The 15212-nt window shown below is 44.6% G+C and overlaps 5 protein-coding genes across 5 annotated transcripts; 4 read left to right on the forward strand and 1 right to left on the reverse strand.

Annotated features, from left to right (window-relative positions):
• Positions 1-486: 486 nt before the first annotated feature.
• Positions 487-1498, forward strand: PHALS_06342 (splicing factor 3 subunit; the record flags this gene model as incomplete). Its single annotated transcript, XM_024719611.1, has 6 exons — positions 487-592; positions 663-841; positions 917-1012; positions 1089-1232; positions 1305-1433; positions 1496-1498. 6 exons carry the CDS (start codon positions 487-489, stop codon positions 1496-1498), a joined length of 657 nt encoding a protein of 218 aa, XP_024584893.1.
• Positions 1499-1749: 251 nt separating this feature from the next.
• On the reverse strand, positions 1750-2822 carry PHALS_06343 (fe-s protein assembly co-chaperone; the record flags this gene model as incomplete). Its single annotated transcript, XM_024719613.1, has 6 exons — positions 1750-1960; positions 2035-2120; positions 2192-2281; positions 2356-2452; positions 2514-2631; positions 2696-2822. 6 exons carry the CDS (start codon positions 2820-2822, stop codon positions 1750-1752), a joined length of 729 nt encoding a protein of 242 aa, XP_024584894.1.
• A 4925-nt stretch (positions 2823-7747) lies between these two features.
• On the forward strand, positions 7748-7996 carry PHALS_06344 (uncharacterized protein; the record flags this gene model as incomplete). Its single annotated transcript, XM_024719614.1, has 2 exons — positions 7748-7773; positions 7849-7996. The coding sequence occupies 2 exons, from the start codon at positions 7748-7750 to the stop codon at positions 7994-7996; spliced, it is 174 nt and encodes a 57-aa protein (XP_024584895.1).
• Positions 7997-8870: 874 nt separating this feature from the next.
• Positions 8871-9083, forward strand: PHALS_06345 (uncharacterized protein; the record flags this gene model as incomplete). The annotated part of the gene is made up of 2 exons (XM_024719615.1): positions 8871-8906; positions 8967-9083. 2 exons carry the CDS (start codon positions 8871-8873, stop codon positions 9081-9083), a joined length of 153 nt encoding a protein of 50 aa, XP_024584896.1.
• Positions 9084-14159: 5076 nt separating this feature from the next.
• Positions 14160-14504, forward strand: PHALS_06346 (uncharacterized protein; the record flags this gene model as incomplete). Its single annotated transcript, XM_024719616.1, has 1 exon — positions 14160-14504. One exon carries the CDS (start codon positions 14160-14162, stop codon positions 14502-14504), a length of 345 nt encoding a protein of 114 aa, XP_024584897.1.
• Positions 14505-15212: the final 708 nt, after the last annotated feature.

The following is a 15212-nucleotide window of genomic DNA, read 5'->3' on the forward strand; positions in this document are numbered from 1 at the left end:
GTTACCCAAAGATGCTACCCTACAGCATCGTTGGGCTTAAAAAGATAATATGTACCATGTCGGGTACTCGAATGCAAATATCAGAAGCGTAGCGCAACTTCACTTTATTTAATTCCGTTTGAGTTAATAGGACAAGTCGTGACAACGCTGAACATAGACAACCAAAGCTTATAGAAAAGGGGGAGGAAATGGGTACGTTAATCGCCTACGAAGTGTTGTACTAAATTGCCTATGATACAAATTAGAAATTATATGTGCGCGATAAGTTTGAATGACAATCCAACATATTGATTAAGTATTTAAAATCCACTTAATAAGTAACTGAGCTCATAGTTCGCGTCAAACAAAATCCCAAAAAGTGAACCCATAGCAGCTGGACATTCACCGGTATATTAACTGCCCAAGAATTAACCGTCGCTGCTTTTTTCTCAAAATCAAAGTTGCGACAGTGAAGTTCAGTTCACAAATTTAAAAGACTCTACAGCTATGTGCATTCTGTGCTCGGGCGACCCTGTTGAGGATGATGTGCGCAAGAACAACCCAGGCACTTTTCACGTAGGCATGATGCATGCCCCTGGCGCTGATCCTTTGTGTAGGTCTAAATTAATGAGGTCTTTTTGCTATGAAAAGCTCTTGCTCACGTGCTTCTTTCGTTCTGAAAGGTTGTCTGAGCTCGTGTCTGTGTCCATGCTGCGCACAAGTTATTATTCGGCGCAAGGCGCTTAATTACGATATGTCCAATTACACGTGTTGCCAGGGCTATATGGATGGCGTTGTGCCCTGCGTTCGCTCCGGTAGTTGCGGCGAGTCCAATTGTCCCAACTGCTGCCTGTGTCTTGAGGTTTGTAAACTTATGTTCGACCTGTTTGATTAGATGTATTGATGTTCTTTTCTCATTTCCTTTCATTGAATCTAGTCTTTTTGCTGCAATGGTTGCGCCGTGTCAGCCACGCGCATGCTCGTCATGGATCGCTACCGCTTGCAACCAGACAAGTGGGACAATCGAATTATTGTACGTGGCGTGGGGTTATAATCGTACAGATTTTTGTTGTTGAATCTCAGTTGCTATCAAAATGTTGTTTATGTAGCGATGCAACAATTGCATACAATTAGTCAGCTGCGTCTGTAGTCTACTGTCTATTTGCATCTCGGAGCTGGGCGACCTGGCAGACCTAATGTATTGCATTGCGCAATGCACGTACGCTACTACACAGGGTTGCATGACCGCACAGGTGAACGTGGAGCTTCGGGAGCGCGAAAAAGGCTTTGAGGTGCAAGACGAGACCATGGATCGCGTATAATAGCAATATAGATTGCAAGCTTTTCACGACTACGATGTCGTCGACATTTTCTGCTTAAACTTTGCACTAAATGCACTAATCGTTCATTTTGTTTTACTTCGTAAATGTGGAAAAGATTATAAAAAACTTTTGGTATGTGAAAAACACTGTGATCCGCTTTACCTGTGTCAACCAACGTCAATCGTTTACTGCAGTGATATAGAAATCACCTGCTGACAAAAGCTTTGCTAGGCACTATCCGCGAAATTTGCTGGAGTCATAAAAACTCCAGCAATATTTCTGATGAACAGGCTGACTTTATGCATGAACGCGGCACTGCTAGTATTCATAGCATGTCTCAAGTATTACGGACGAGATCACGGCGTTCGCGTAGTATGATGACGTATATTCAGGCAAATATAAATAATTACCGTATTATGAGCTATACACGAAAGCAGATGATAAGCTGTTATCCGTCTAACTTTTCCTCTTTCATTTCGATTTCTTCTGCACATTTGACCATGTACTGAAGCTCAATGGCGTATCGCGTCGTGGCAGTAAGGTCTTGCTTCATGTCATACACTTCTTTCAAATTTTTAATGATAGCATCGATGTGCCTTGAAACCTCTTCGCGAATCTCGTGCAGCGCATTTGGGTCAGTTGTGTCAGCAATTCGCTCTCTTCAGCAATTTACATCGGGAAGTATCTGTTAGTCAACGCATATTAACCAGGTAGACCATTGTCTAAATTGAACCTTATTTCCATCGTCTGCATCAAAAGTTCAGGATCAACATCCGTGCTCGCAGTCTCACCAAGTGCATCAATCCCATGCAGCGCTAGCTTTTGCGAGCAAACATTGCGTTTGAGTTCGAGATGTAAAAAACAACAACCAGAAGTATTCATAAACTAACTAGGTACTTGACACGCATATTAGGCTTCTTCAGCATCTTGTACGCATCGTTAACTACAGCAGAGTTTACCGCAGCAATTTCTTTTTCGGTCTTACAGTAAACGATTATCATAGCATTAACCTTCGCATTTTCGGTTGTACACCGAAATAATTGTCAAAAAGCACCTGTGACTTAGATCCGTACAAGTCGGGATGCAAACGTTTCTGTAGGTCCCAATACGTTCGCTCAATGGCACGCTGTCCTATATCAAAAGTTTTGGGGCTATTACACGATGTCACGTCAGTTATGAACAATTTTCTAATAAAACAAAATATGGGCATACACTCGAAAAATCTCAAAGAAGTCGCAGTGGCAACCTTTGTCGATAGGCTGGATAACATTGCATGACTTGCAGAAAAATGAGCAGCAGTCTGTTGCGTGGTGGCACTTCCAACAGTCCACTGTGGCCAGAAAGATCGTCAGTAGAATAGCTCGAATATAAAAAGCAGCGCCATCACAACATACGTTCTTTGGCTCCATTATTACTTGCAATTGATGAAGTATTATCTATCGCCATTTTTATAGCAGATGCAAAGTGTTTTGTCTGCTGCGGTGCCCTCAGCACGTGTTGCAGACTGCGACGTAACACCATTCCTGCAAGAACAGAATATTTTTTTTAGGAATGTCATGATACTCATTACTTTGCTAAGCTATCAGCCAATAAAATAAGAGCATCTCATATATTTGCTAATTACTTGTAGAAACTCAATGTTAGTGTCTTCAGCCAAAGTTTGTGCCTACAACCACCAAGGACGACTGTATGGCCAAAATGGTTTTTAGCATAAGGTAATACAGCGGCATCACCTGAAAAATCGTAGTCTTAATTGAAAACTATTAAATACATCTCTTATAAAAAAAATCTAATATTATCATGCTTCTCCCTGACCCATACACCTCTATATGAGCACTAAAAGTAACAGTCTACCCGGAAGTTAATCACACCCACTACACACATTCAGTACAAGTTGTCGAGCATACACCGTGCTGAGAAGCCTGACAATGTGAAGCGCGTTGAGCAGGGCGACCTTGTTTCTCAATCTGATGAGGTAAAGATGTCGGTTGCACCAAGCTATGAGTGACCGCGGCACCAAACTCAACCTTGCCGAAGGTGGAATCTTGATCTCCCAAGGATTTCCAAATTTAATGTAATATCTTGCCTTCACCAATACTGCTTACACCTTTCGTATCTACGCCGGTCTATTACACGCTCCACTGGAAAAGGTAAGCTCGTGCTGGTCGAGCGGCGCCGGCGCAGCGGATAGTATTGTACTTGCTATTGTCAGTTCTCTCGATTATATCAGCCCATTACATCTCTTCGAGAGACTCAGCGTTTGACCGCATTTATTATTGTTTATGGTATCGAAAAAATGCATTTCGTTATTCAATTTTTCCTTCCACACATCATTAATTTTTTTCATCAACGTAGACACATTTGTCTTAAATGCTGACAGGATTCTTACCATTTTGAGTTGTTATAGGTGACCGTGGTCTATCATGTCAAAATCAAGTTCAACGGAGATCAATTTGGGTTTTGTGAATATTAGCTGTAACGAAATTACACATACCCTGGTGTGAAGGGGTGGGCCACACAAGACGCCGCAAGTAAAACCAGGAAATACAGTTTTCATTTTGAACGAAAGAGTTTATTTGCCTTGGGTTAAGGTTGTGGTTACTCTTGGAGTAAGCGAATTGCGTTCAGCTACACTCGTACTGGTTATAAGTATAGAACGAAAGTCACCAAACCTAGCTTAGCTATATCTAAGCTAAAGAGCTACAACAGTCCCGCTGCACTTGGTAGCACTTGTAGCCAATCTACGCCTGAGCCGTTACGACTGATCCTCTGTAACGATGGATCAGTTCTCCTGTTTGCCCCAGGTGATGCATGACGGACTTAAAGAATGATGTATATGCTTCGCCCTGAGGGCACGCAACACCTCGCTTCGTAAGGGCCTGATGCAATCAGTGCGTGCCTAGAGGCATTTTTGATCTATGAAAATCTTCTGCTAGAGAACCTACAGCAAAAGATGTCGACGGATGAATTCTCTCGACACCAAGCCGCTCAGGGTGAGCGTTAAGACCTTCGAGGTCAAAATTGGAAAGAATCTTCTGCTCTGAGCGAGTGAGACCGAGATGGCAATGGCGTCTGCCATGCTCCAGATTGAGCAACAGCACGCGGCGCTAGCTATTTCCAAGCTCGGTGGTCGAGCACCAGAATGGGCACTGACATGCGGTACTTCGGTCGAAGCAACGTTTCCCTCCTGAACGGAGCTGAAAATGTAGCTTTCAAGAGTGTTCTTGCCGCCTAACCTGCCATATCGCGTGCAATCGCGTTTCCTTGCCACCCTAAGGGTAAAAAAGAATTGGCAGACTTTGTCCAAGCGTTGCGTACTTTCATTGCTGGTATGGTAGCCGATCCTCTCCCCGAGGCGGTCAAAGCAACCATCTTTATAAAGGGCCTCCGCACTGGCGTGGCAAGAATGAAAGTTTTCGCGTGCATCCGTTTTCTTTTGAAGAAGTAGTGAATGTGGCAATAAATGCCGAAACAGATTTGAGTCGGCACGACTTGGATGGAATGAACACTCTAACAGCACTTATGGGCATCAGCCGATGGTCTCAATAATGCTGATAAAGAGGACGGACAGCCCCGAGCTGCCGAGCAGCCTTTGAATACCCGATCGTGTTTTATCTGTGGATACTTCCGTCACCTTTGGATTCGTTGTCCCCTACGCAAGCCGCGTCATGGTTTATCGAACCGACGTCCCACTTCTTACCAGTCTTCTGGTTCGTCCCGGGTAATCGACAACACCCAGTTGGCGCGGGGCACCCTACTGAGAAAGAATTAAGTTTTGTTGAGCCACGTAGAGGAAGAGGGCAGCAAGGTTCAGCTCCAAAGAGCTGTGTTCTCTTGAATGCGGAACGTGTATGCAAGCCGGACTTGCTGGTCATAAAAGCAACCGCGAAGGGCTTTCAAGAGTCATGGGTGGTCCTTATCGATTCCGGGGCGTCGGGCAATTATGCTCTACGCTCCATGATCGAAGAAAGTCCGCTGTAAAAGCAACCGTGAAGGGCTTTCAAGAGTCATGGATGGTACTTATCGATTCCGGGCGTCGGGCAATTATGCTCTACGCTCCATGATCGAAGAAAGTCCGCTGTACGCTGAGACACTGAAAGCATGGTCGAGTGACACCGCCACTACCCGCTAAGCGACGAAGAATTGTGCAACTGTGCCGAGGGTCCATGTGGACCTCGGTGTCAGGTTTCTTGACCTCGATAGCGTGAAACGCTGCTTAGTCCTAGACTTGGATTCAAGGTATGATCTTTTCCTTGGTATAGCATGGTTGGACTCTGTGAGCCATGTATCGGTTGGAGATTGAAGACCCTGGACGCTACGCGAACGTCTCCTGGTGGAGCTTTGGTGAGTTTCAAGCCCTCATCTGCTAGGAGGCAAAAACGCTATTGGCGCGGGGACTGGGCCGGGACGGTCAACGTGTTGGAGATCGGAGTAACCTGGTTGTTGAATACCGAAGGTGTATCGGGCAGGCGTCTCGAGCATGACTCACTAGCTGAACGTGCAGTGACAGGTAACCCACGAGCGCTGCTCAACTATCGGAGCAGGCGTCTGTATGCCATGCGTGGCATGGTCGGTCAAGGGCCGAGACATCGAAGGTTGGCCCGAGTGATGCACGTGGAGTGGCATGTAATCCACTGAGCGCTGCTCAAGTATCGAAGCATCCGCTGCATGCCATGAGTGACATGGTCGGATGAGGTCCGAGGCATCGAGGGCAAGATGCACGTAGAGTGGCACGTAATCTACTGAACACTGCTCACGTTTCGATGCGGTTGCTACATGGCATCGTCGGACGAGGTCTGAGGTATTTTGGACAAGGCCCTTCAGATGCGCGTGAAGTGGCACATTATCCACTGGACAAAGACTGCGGAAAATAGCAGCTCTTTGTCGAATGTTATCAATAACACCAAGTCACCGTGGAGCAGGAAATGGGAACACTGAACGACCACGTAGTGACTTCTTGTTACGGTGTAGCCACACCATTGTGTGATTACTCTAACTTGTGTTATCCATACTTATGTACGATCACACCATCTTGTGCGACCCACCCTATCATACAAGGGTACGTGTAACCCCATTACATTCTACAAGTACTTAAAAATCATTATGATCACAAATTGTTGATTTTAGAGTACAACTGCAATGAATAATTGTTATATCCCCTGTGTTTTCTCGTCCCAAACTTTTTGTATTTATACCATATTTGTAACGGAGTTACACGTACCCTGGTAACAGGGTTGTGCGTCACAAGAGATGTGTATGGTGTGACTGCACCCAAACAAGAATACGGTATGTGGATAGGTAGCCAGTAGTTATGCATGTATTTAGATTCTACTATATATATTTGATAAAATCTATACATTTAAAATTAGGCTGATTAGCCGCAGACCAAAATAAATAAAAATCTGTTTCAAATCTAAATCGACGAGTATACTAGCGTTGATTAAGGTACGAACTACTCTTGGAGGTAGCGGATTGCGATCCGCTACACTTGTATTAGTTCTTGTAAAAACGAAAGGTCGATGACCTAAAGTACGCTTTCTCAAGCGCTAAGCTACGGCAGTCCCGCTGCAATATTACTCCAGCTTCATAATATACAATCTGGTCAGTAATCCATAGATAAGGACGAGCAGACGTAGAAAATGGCTAGGTACCTCACAGTGAACCTTGAAAACAGTTTAGTCAAACTATGTCTTTTGATGAATGTGAAGCCACCACGCGTTTATCACAAGGCTAATCTGAGCAAAATATGATACTTATGCATGTAAAACAGGCATATACCAACAACATTGTTCTTCAGCAGTATTGCTCAAATGAAATACAGCGCAGTTTAAGCTATGAAAATTGGATAGAGTACATTTACAAGTCTCCACCACTTACTACAGGATAATGCTCGAAAGTTGAATTTGCCGCAGCATCACCGACTCCATATTTTGTACTGGAATCAGCTTAAAAAATACCCGGTTCTCCGTATATAAAAAACCATTTTCTCGGGAAATTGTAAATACAACAACAAAGAAGAAGATCGAGAACATAGGAGTATTTAAGTATTTTGGAATGCGGTTGGATACCATCCTGCTAACTATTTGTTTATCTGAGAGTACAGAAGAGTACATACGTCCGAGATACATCTTGGCAAAGTGCGCTTGGCGGAGAGAATTGCTAATTCTTACGCCTAAAATGAACCGATTTGCTGTTCTTAGCGAATAGAAGCGGAGCTCACTTCTGGTTTTATGATGTCAAAGAAATTTGACGCATTATCAATTCGCTTAATCGGTATACAATCCGCGCAAAACGAGCTTATTGAAAAACCTAGTTTGTCAAAAACTGCTTTAACTCAACTACATGCGTGAAGGGCTATATTACACAATTTGGAGCATATCAAATATATTCTTTTGAAATTGCGCGATACAGTCATACTGAATCTGTTGATAACTACTTGTTAGCATATGATATGTGTGGACCCTTTTCCCAGGTACATCAAACAGTAAACATGCGTGTACAATGGGGTTCACTGCGTAAAAGCTGTCATTTTCTTTCAATATTGTAGAAGGATGAACGAGGTGAATCCTGCGCGTGATCGAGATTTCATCCAGCTTTCAGAGAACATGTTGGCGGACAATCCAATTGCTTTAAATGTAGCCGACGCCAAAAACGATACACATACTTGGCTACGACTGAAATTGATCGCGCCATAAAAACAATGTGTGCTTATAGTAAAAATACAGATAATGCAAAGATTGAATACATTTCTGGCCACTCATATTGACTTAAACAAGCGCTGAAGCGCTCCAAATCAATAGCACTAAAGTTGCGACGGTCTTTAGGCGCAACGGCTCGCTCAGCAATACCATGAGTTCAATCAGCCGATTAACAAACCAAAGACGATATAAACAGCTAGTGTTAGCGCATACGACTGATCGAAGTAAGAGCGTGCACAGGAATTATCCGGTTAAGGCATATTTCGGAGTATATGATCACCGATGTTATTTCAGTTTCCATAATTTAAAACTGGATCTTCAATCAGTCGATGCTTGTTGTACTTTAGTCAGAACATTTTTATGCAGAAGAAAATACGACGATTTTACAATGGCACATTAATGTGTGCGTAATGTACCAAACTGAAACAGCAAGCAATTGACACGGGCTGAGACCTAACTTGGACCTATCGCTCGCGAAGTGAGTAGCATTTGACCCGTCAGCACATTTCGAACAAAAACGATTTTTTTCTGCTCTTCATCTCTTAAACGTCTCCAAGAGAAGATCATGACTTTGGCGACTCAAAGTGGATGTGTTATGAGATAAACCAACTTAAACTACATAGTCTATATTCAGGTTGAATTTTTGTGAATGTCTTTATCACAATAAACCCTCACAAAGCGCGACGCAGATACAAGCTTTTCATTGACCCAGAGTTATCGCTACAAAGCATCTAGTATATTTGACTGACCTGACGCAAAGACTTTACTGTTTAACATTGATTAAAATTCACACGTGCCATACATATCATTCCGTTGTTAGCTGGCGCGGTAGTAGAGAGAATGGCATGAACGGCGCTGCAGCTGACAACGAATGACGGCATCAAATTGCGCAGCCAGGATCTACACTGTTAGTATCACTACGACTATTGCATTTAGAATACCTAGCGAGTACTGACTGTTATGATAGCGCAATCACTTTTTTAATCTCTTGTCGCGCATCGCACCGCTACCAATTGCTCACAATCCAGACATTCATTTGGTCACCGTAACCCCACATTTTTGCAAGCCTGAAACCGCGACTTAGTCGATCTTGTATACGTTCGCCTGTGGGCACTGTTAGCGTCATGACCACGATTTTGACCGTTGCGTCACCCAGATCAATTGTTGCTCATTTGCTTCGTCCAGCCCCGCTATGCCGTATGTCGCGGACCCTCCCCAAAACATGCGCTGGCAAATATTTTGGTCAATATCAAACACTTTCGTATCGCCTGTAGTCTTTGACTGCCGGGACTTTGCTGCCTTAAAAATTTGATCTGCTCATATGTCAGCTTCTACATAACGTTTTACCCGCAAAATCTTGCGTATCCACAGGTTAAAAATGGCATTATCAAATAATTATTGAAAGGAGTAGTGGGTCATACCCATTCAACACGTTGTGTGAACCATAGTTGTGTATGTCAAAATTAAGTATACACCGTATAAAGATGTACACCCCTCAATTGTGCTATATAAGAATCTGGCGGCACGTCTCATTCAAGTAAGCTCAAGGCTTATTGGCCATAATAAATATCACTTCACCTTTCCTCCTTCTCTAAGCTCATTCACCATAAGTCGTGTGATTTTAATCGCACGGGTGCGAAATGCAATGGCCAATGCGCAGGATTCACGAAGGAATACGCGGAGAAACGAGGTCGTCAAATTTTAATCTCGGGGGTTATGTACTATGTAGTATATGTACTAAGTAGTACATAACCCTCTTCTCTTCTATTCTCTGGTAATGTATTAAGTATTACATAACCCCCAACATTGAAATTTGATACTACTTAGTACATTAAGTAGAACGTTATCCCCAACAGTCAAAGACAATTTGCCTTTAACTGTATCGTCGGATAAGCTCTTAGAACTCAGTATTAAGTAGTACTTAGGGTCTATCAGACGATGCAGGCTCAAACTTGGGAAGTTTGAAGCTATTCCAGCGCGTTATCGGTCCATTCCGAACGATGTAATGCCATGAAGATGCTTACACCATCTACCTGTCAACCTCGCTAAGGACACAACCAACGTTCTACGTAGGGATGATCAAGTCCTGTTATCGCGAAGACCCGATTTCAAACCTGGATGTAACGCTCGATCATACAAATATGGCTTCAGAGCCACGGCTCAGACAAGAGGGTCAAAAGTTGAACCCCTTGGCGTCGTCGCCTCAGCGTCATCCTCAAATAGCGTTAATAATCGTGGGGTCCAGAACCAAACGAACGGTCGCGAGAGTCGGAACGTCGATGAGAAGCAGACAGCTGCTGATTGCGTTGATAATAACTAATGGGAGCATATTCCACCGAACCAGAGCAAGGCGCTTGGCAGGAGGCTTCGCATCTTCAGCGGCAGCGGCCGCAGCAGAAGGGAGATCTTGTAGAGCCTGTTCCAACCAAAAATCCGACTTTCAATTGCATTTGCAAGCGAAATTTTAATGCCGCCTTGGCAAATCGCAAATTTTGCAAACGACCCGTCGAGTATCCTTTACACGCTGTCATTCCTCGACACCCGATCGAACACCTCAATTATTTGCCGGATCACTAGCGAAAGGAGTTTATCTGCCTTCGTCAATCGAAATTACAATTCAGACGAAGACTGTGGAGCAGCCACAGAAAATGCAGAGGAAACGCTTTCTTCGGTCACCTTTTCCTTTTCTCGATCGGCAGGGTAATACCACCTCAAGAACGTGGTGGCGGAGAGGAACGTTCGCGGTCAAAAGAATCTATTGACGATATGGCTGGATAACTCGGTGAACGAGAGCACGGGGGAGCCTCGTAGTCGTATCCTTCAAAACTGTCCCGATGACGTTCTCGTGCTCGATACGGGCCCAAGGATGGACCTCGCTTAGGTAAACTGTCCCTTTCACTTCTCTTCTCTCTCGTTGTAAATATGATTAATGACCACATGTACTTCGCCAGTATCTACGATATCTTAGTAAATCTGATCCTGCGCTGTGAAATGAGCAATCCGAAAGCGCATATCGGGTATCTTCAGCAAGTCCGCAAAGGTATTCGCATTTTAGAAACGGTAAATATTCACAAATTTGATTGCACGACCCATGCCCAAAATCGAGTTTCGATTTGGTTGAACGGAATCCAAATTGGATTGCTTAGAGTACGGTTCGTAAAGTAGTCCTGGTTCTCCCCCTGCACGTGTAATCAACACAATGGCGCAGAAATACTCGGTTCGAGTCATCACTCGAGTTTTCATTGGACTAAAGAGTTCGAAAAACGCTAGGGTGGCACCACAGTGGCGGTCGCGAAACTCGTGACGACGATCGTTCGACGTGGAATTGGAGCATTATCTAAGTTCGATAGTGGCGAAGACGCCTACGCATTCTCGGATTGAGATGCAATCTTGCTTTGCGCTTGTCGTTGGTGCATGGTGTCTTCGATGCAGTTTATGTTGCGCGGGATCGCCTATAGTTGCCTCTCAGAGTCGGAAAAGTTTGGAGAAAATATAACTAACCCACGTTTGAGGTGGGGGTGTAATGGACCAGAACCATTACACATGTTGTGTGAACCATGCTTGTTTGTGTTTAACATTAACTAAACACCCTGTGTTATTGTATATTCCTCAATTCTATCATATCAGGATATAAAGGTACTTAACAATTTGTGGAGGTTTAAGTCTTATCGGAGATAAATATGTCACCATTTTTTTCTCTTCTAAGTAAATCAATGGCTCGGGTATCTCCGTTCCAAAAGGCTACACAATAACATATCGTATCCTTGTCCTTTATGTTGGCGCGGATACTGCTGAGTTTAGCGGCAATGTTGGAGCCATCGTTGCAGAGGTTCAAGACGTTGGTGCCTCGGTCATCGAGATGCTGAACCTATGAAATCGCGTCCGGCCTTCTACGACACACTAAAGAGCGTCTGAAAATGCATCCACCCGCTTAAGAGCTTGTCGTACTTTTGGCCACAGGATATGCATCAAGCCGAACGTTATGTAGTTTGATTTTGCCATCTGATGCTCGACGAATCGTAGAGGTTAAAGCTGTCATCCAACGACATATAAATTGATTTACTAAGAGAATTTCATGCATGTAGCGGCTCCAAGTCGAGTAATTCTCGCCAAATAGCTTGTAGAAGGTGACCTTGGTCTTTGATCTAAAACATCATTGGCGGCGGAAATTGTGCTTGATCATAACCTGACAAAGGGTGCAGTCAATGGTGGGAATATTTCCGACGCAAACGTTGGAGAGTTGTTGAATCGGAGCACCGTTCGATAACAATTATGTGGGCGATGAAAAACTTGGAAGAAATTTATTGATCGAATTTACAATCTGGTGTTCGTAATATAATATGGAGTATATAATCTTTGATAACGTCATTATTTGAAGTCGTCGGCTTACTGTATGTATCGCGAGGTCTGCCGGACTGACTTACAGGATAGCGGTACTGGACCGGCTATCCTCCATAATACCTTAATGTTTTTGAATACTCACGATTGTAAACAAATTGAATATGATTCTTGAACAATTTCCCAAAATTACCTTGTGGGTAATTACACAAAGCTGTAATGAATACACTCATCATAATACAGTGGTTGTCTCCCACTACGACGATCACCATACTAGACTTTACACTTAGTGCTGACTCAGAATCGCTATTACATCGTGAGTGAGTGAGTAAGTGATCCTTTCAGTAAGTGATCCTTTTGCACTTCACTGTCCCACCCTTGAACTTGTGACTTACTGTTGTCTTTGACTCCACCAGGTCTAAACCGGGAGATATCGGCTTACATCTGTTGTTTACAGTCCCAGAGATACATTTTGGGGACCGTACCATACAGTCGTTACTTCTTGCCTTAACATAAATTCACATGGTATATGGTTGTTGCTCTCAGTCTCGCCCTGAGACGCAGCTCACCGCAGCTTCTGTTTTCCTATCTTCTCTTTAGGTACATAGCAATATCATTGCTACACTCTTATGTCCCATGTTCTGTACAAAAGGTGCATTAGCTTCGTGTTTGTACAAAAAAAAGCCCCTGTGTGCTGGTATTGCTGGGTGCATGAATCCCCAAAGCTCCAGAAGGTGAGAATTGCGTGGCATGGAACACTTAAGCTTTCGAACCATCTTTGTGCGTGATATTTCACCTAGGATGATATGATGTTATAAATTTGAAATTAAGACGAGATATTTCAGGCTGTCATGATTTTCAGACTATACAGAAAGCCTCGCCAGAATTTGTGGCGCTTTACTCGTACATAGCTAATGAGTACGCATCTGACATATATTTGCCTCCGCGTAGTGCCTACTGCTTTTGCCAGTCACTCCTCGCATATCATTGCACGACTCAGCGGAATCGATTAAAATTTTCTGCGGCCTCTCAAAGACCGAGATGTTGATGTTATCAACAACCCTAGACTGTGAGACTCATGTCTCTTAAAGAGAGTCATTAGTGATAGCTCTCACTGACCATGTGGTACAATAGAATTCTTACAAAGTTGGTCACCCCGCGCATACTGTGACTTAACATTTCTCGCGAGATATCCGTCGGATGACACGGCTTATGTAACTTGGTACAACGCAACCACCTGTAGGATGCAGCGGGGCTGCCGTAGCTTTGCGCTTAGAGGAAGCGAAAGTTAGGTCACCGACCTCTCGTTCTATACTTAGAACAAGTGCGAGTTTAGCGGATCGCAATCCGCTAACTCTAAAAGTTATTATAGCCTTAACCCAAGGCTAATAAATACTTCGATTCAAATCCAAAACTGACTTTACTTATTTTTATCTGCAGCGAAGCCGCCTAATTTAAAACACGTAGATTATCATAAATATGTATAGTAAAATCTAATTACATGTATAACTACTGGCTATCCAGCCCGTACCGTATTCTTGTTTAGGTGTGGTTACACCATGACCATCTGGTTGTGACTCACACCCTTGTTACCAGGGTATGTGTCACCCCGTTACACTTTCCCCCATTAAGATTGAGAAAATTTACAGTTCCGAACGATTATTGCTCCAACGAGGCTTTCGTGTCCGTTTGACATTGCGTTGGAACGGAACGACCTCCGTGCTCAATGAGCCTTTAATCAAAGACACCGAAGTCTCCAAGTATCGCTGGTTCCGGCAGCGCTCACGGGCAGAGCCCAGCTTCATCTCCCGCACACGGTGCCATGTCGGACCGTGTCTCTGCGGCATCAATGGATGTAAATTCTAGGCTTGATGAGCCCGAGCGTCGCACTCCAGACACGCTAACGGTGGCGAGTGACCTCGTTGGGGATGTGGAGGTGGTCGACTACGAGTCTGACACTCCTTTTCCAGGATGGAATGACGAGGAAGACGAGCCGCACCAGCGGCGTGAGGTGAACCCTGCTCGCGCCTTGCGGATCCCATATCTTTTTTCTGACTTCTCGTCACCTGAGGAACGTGATGTAATCACCAATGACCTCGATGAGGCACAGAAGCGACAGCTGGAAGCTGCCCGTAAGGCTGATCTGTTGCGCATCCATCCACGGTAAGTCATTGACCCTCGTGTGGAATATGGCTTCCGCCCGGCGGATGCCGCTGTGGAAGCGTAGGACATGGTAACTCGATCGTTACGCATCCACATCATCGAACCCCCGGCCAGAACGGAAGTTGATTGCCAAACGGAAGGCTCTTTGAGATCGATTCTTGGTTCCACAAGAATTTCCGTTGAAAGCTTATTGCACTCGTCTGAGAGCTCAACAAGATGGCTCTCGTGTATTCGCAATGCGGACAATACCTGTAGTGCTCGCCCCTGGCGGATGCGCAACAGATGCCGAAGCGCTCTTTGAGCAATGGATGCAACGGCACCGAAAACTTCCCTCACTGTATGCCTTACAGTTGAGCCACAAGAAAGTGGACGTGCGTGTGAAGCGCCACCTCCGATTTGAGTTTTCCAAACTCAAAGTACGCCGTCGACTCCCTTCAGTTTGTCGCCCTGCGACGTTTGGGTCAACCCCTGACTCTCCCGCGAGCTCTGTGTCAGCAACCGCAAGAGCTCAGGGCCACCGCTTGAGCTCAGCTCATGGCCATTCTACTGCCATGGTTATTGCCGGGAAGCGCGGGGCGTCTGATGACGCGGGACGTTCTGATCTTTACGGTCAAAAGCGTCCACGGCGACTGGGCAATCTTGCTGAAGTGGCGCCTTAAACTCCCACGAGTTTTCGGAGTCGGGATATCCCCGCCACTTCACCAGATATTGG

This window comes from Plasmopara halstedii (assembly GCF_900000015.1).
Source record: "Plasmopara halstedii genome assembly, contig: Scaffold_2956, whole genome shotgun sequence".
Lineage (NCBI taxonomy): Eukaryota > Oomycota > Peronosporomycetes > Peronosporales > Peronosporaceae > Plasmopara > Plasmopara halstedii.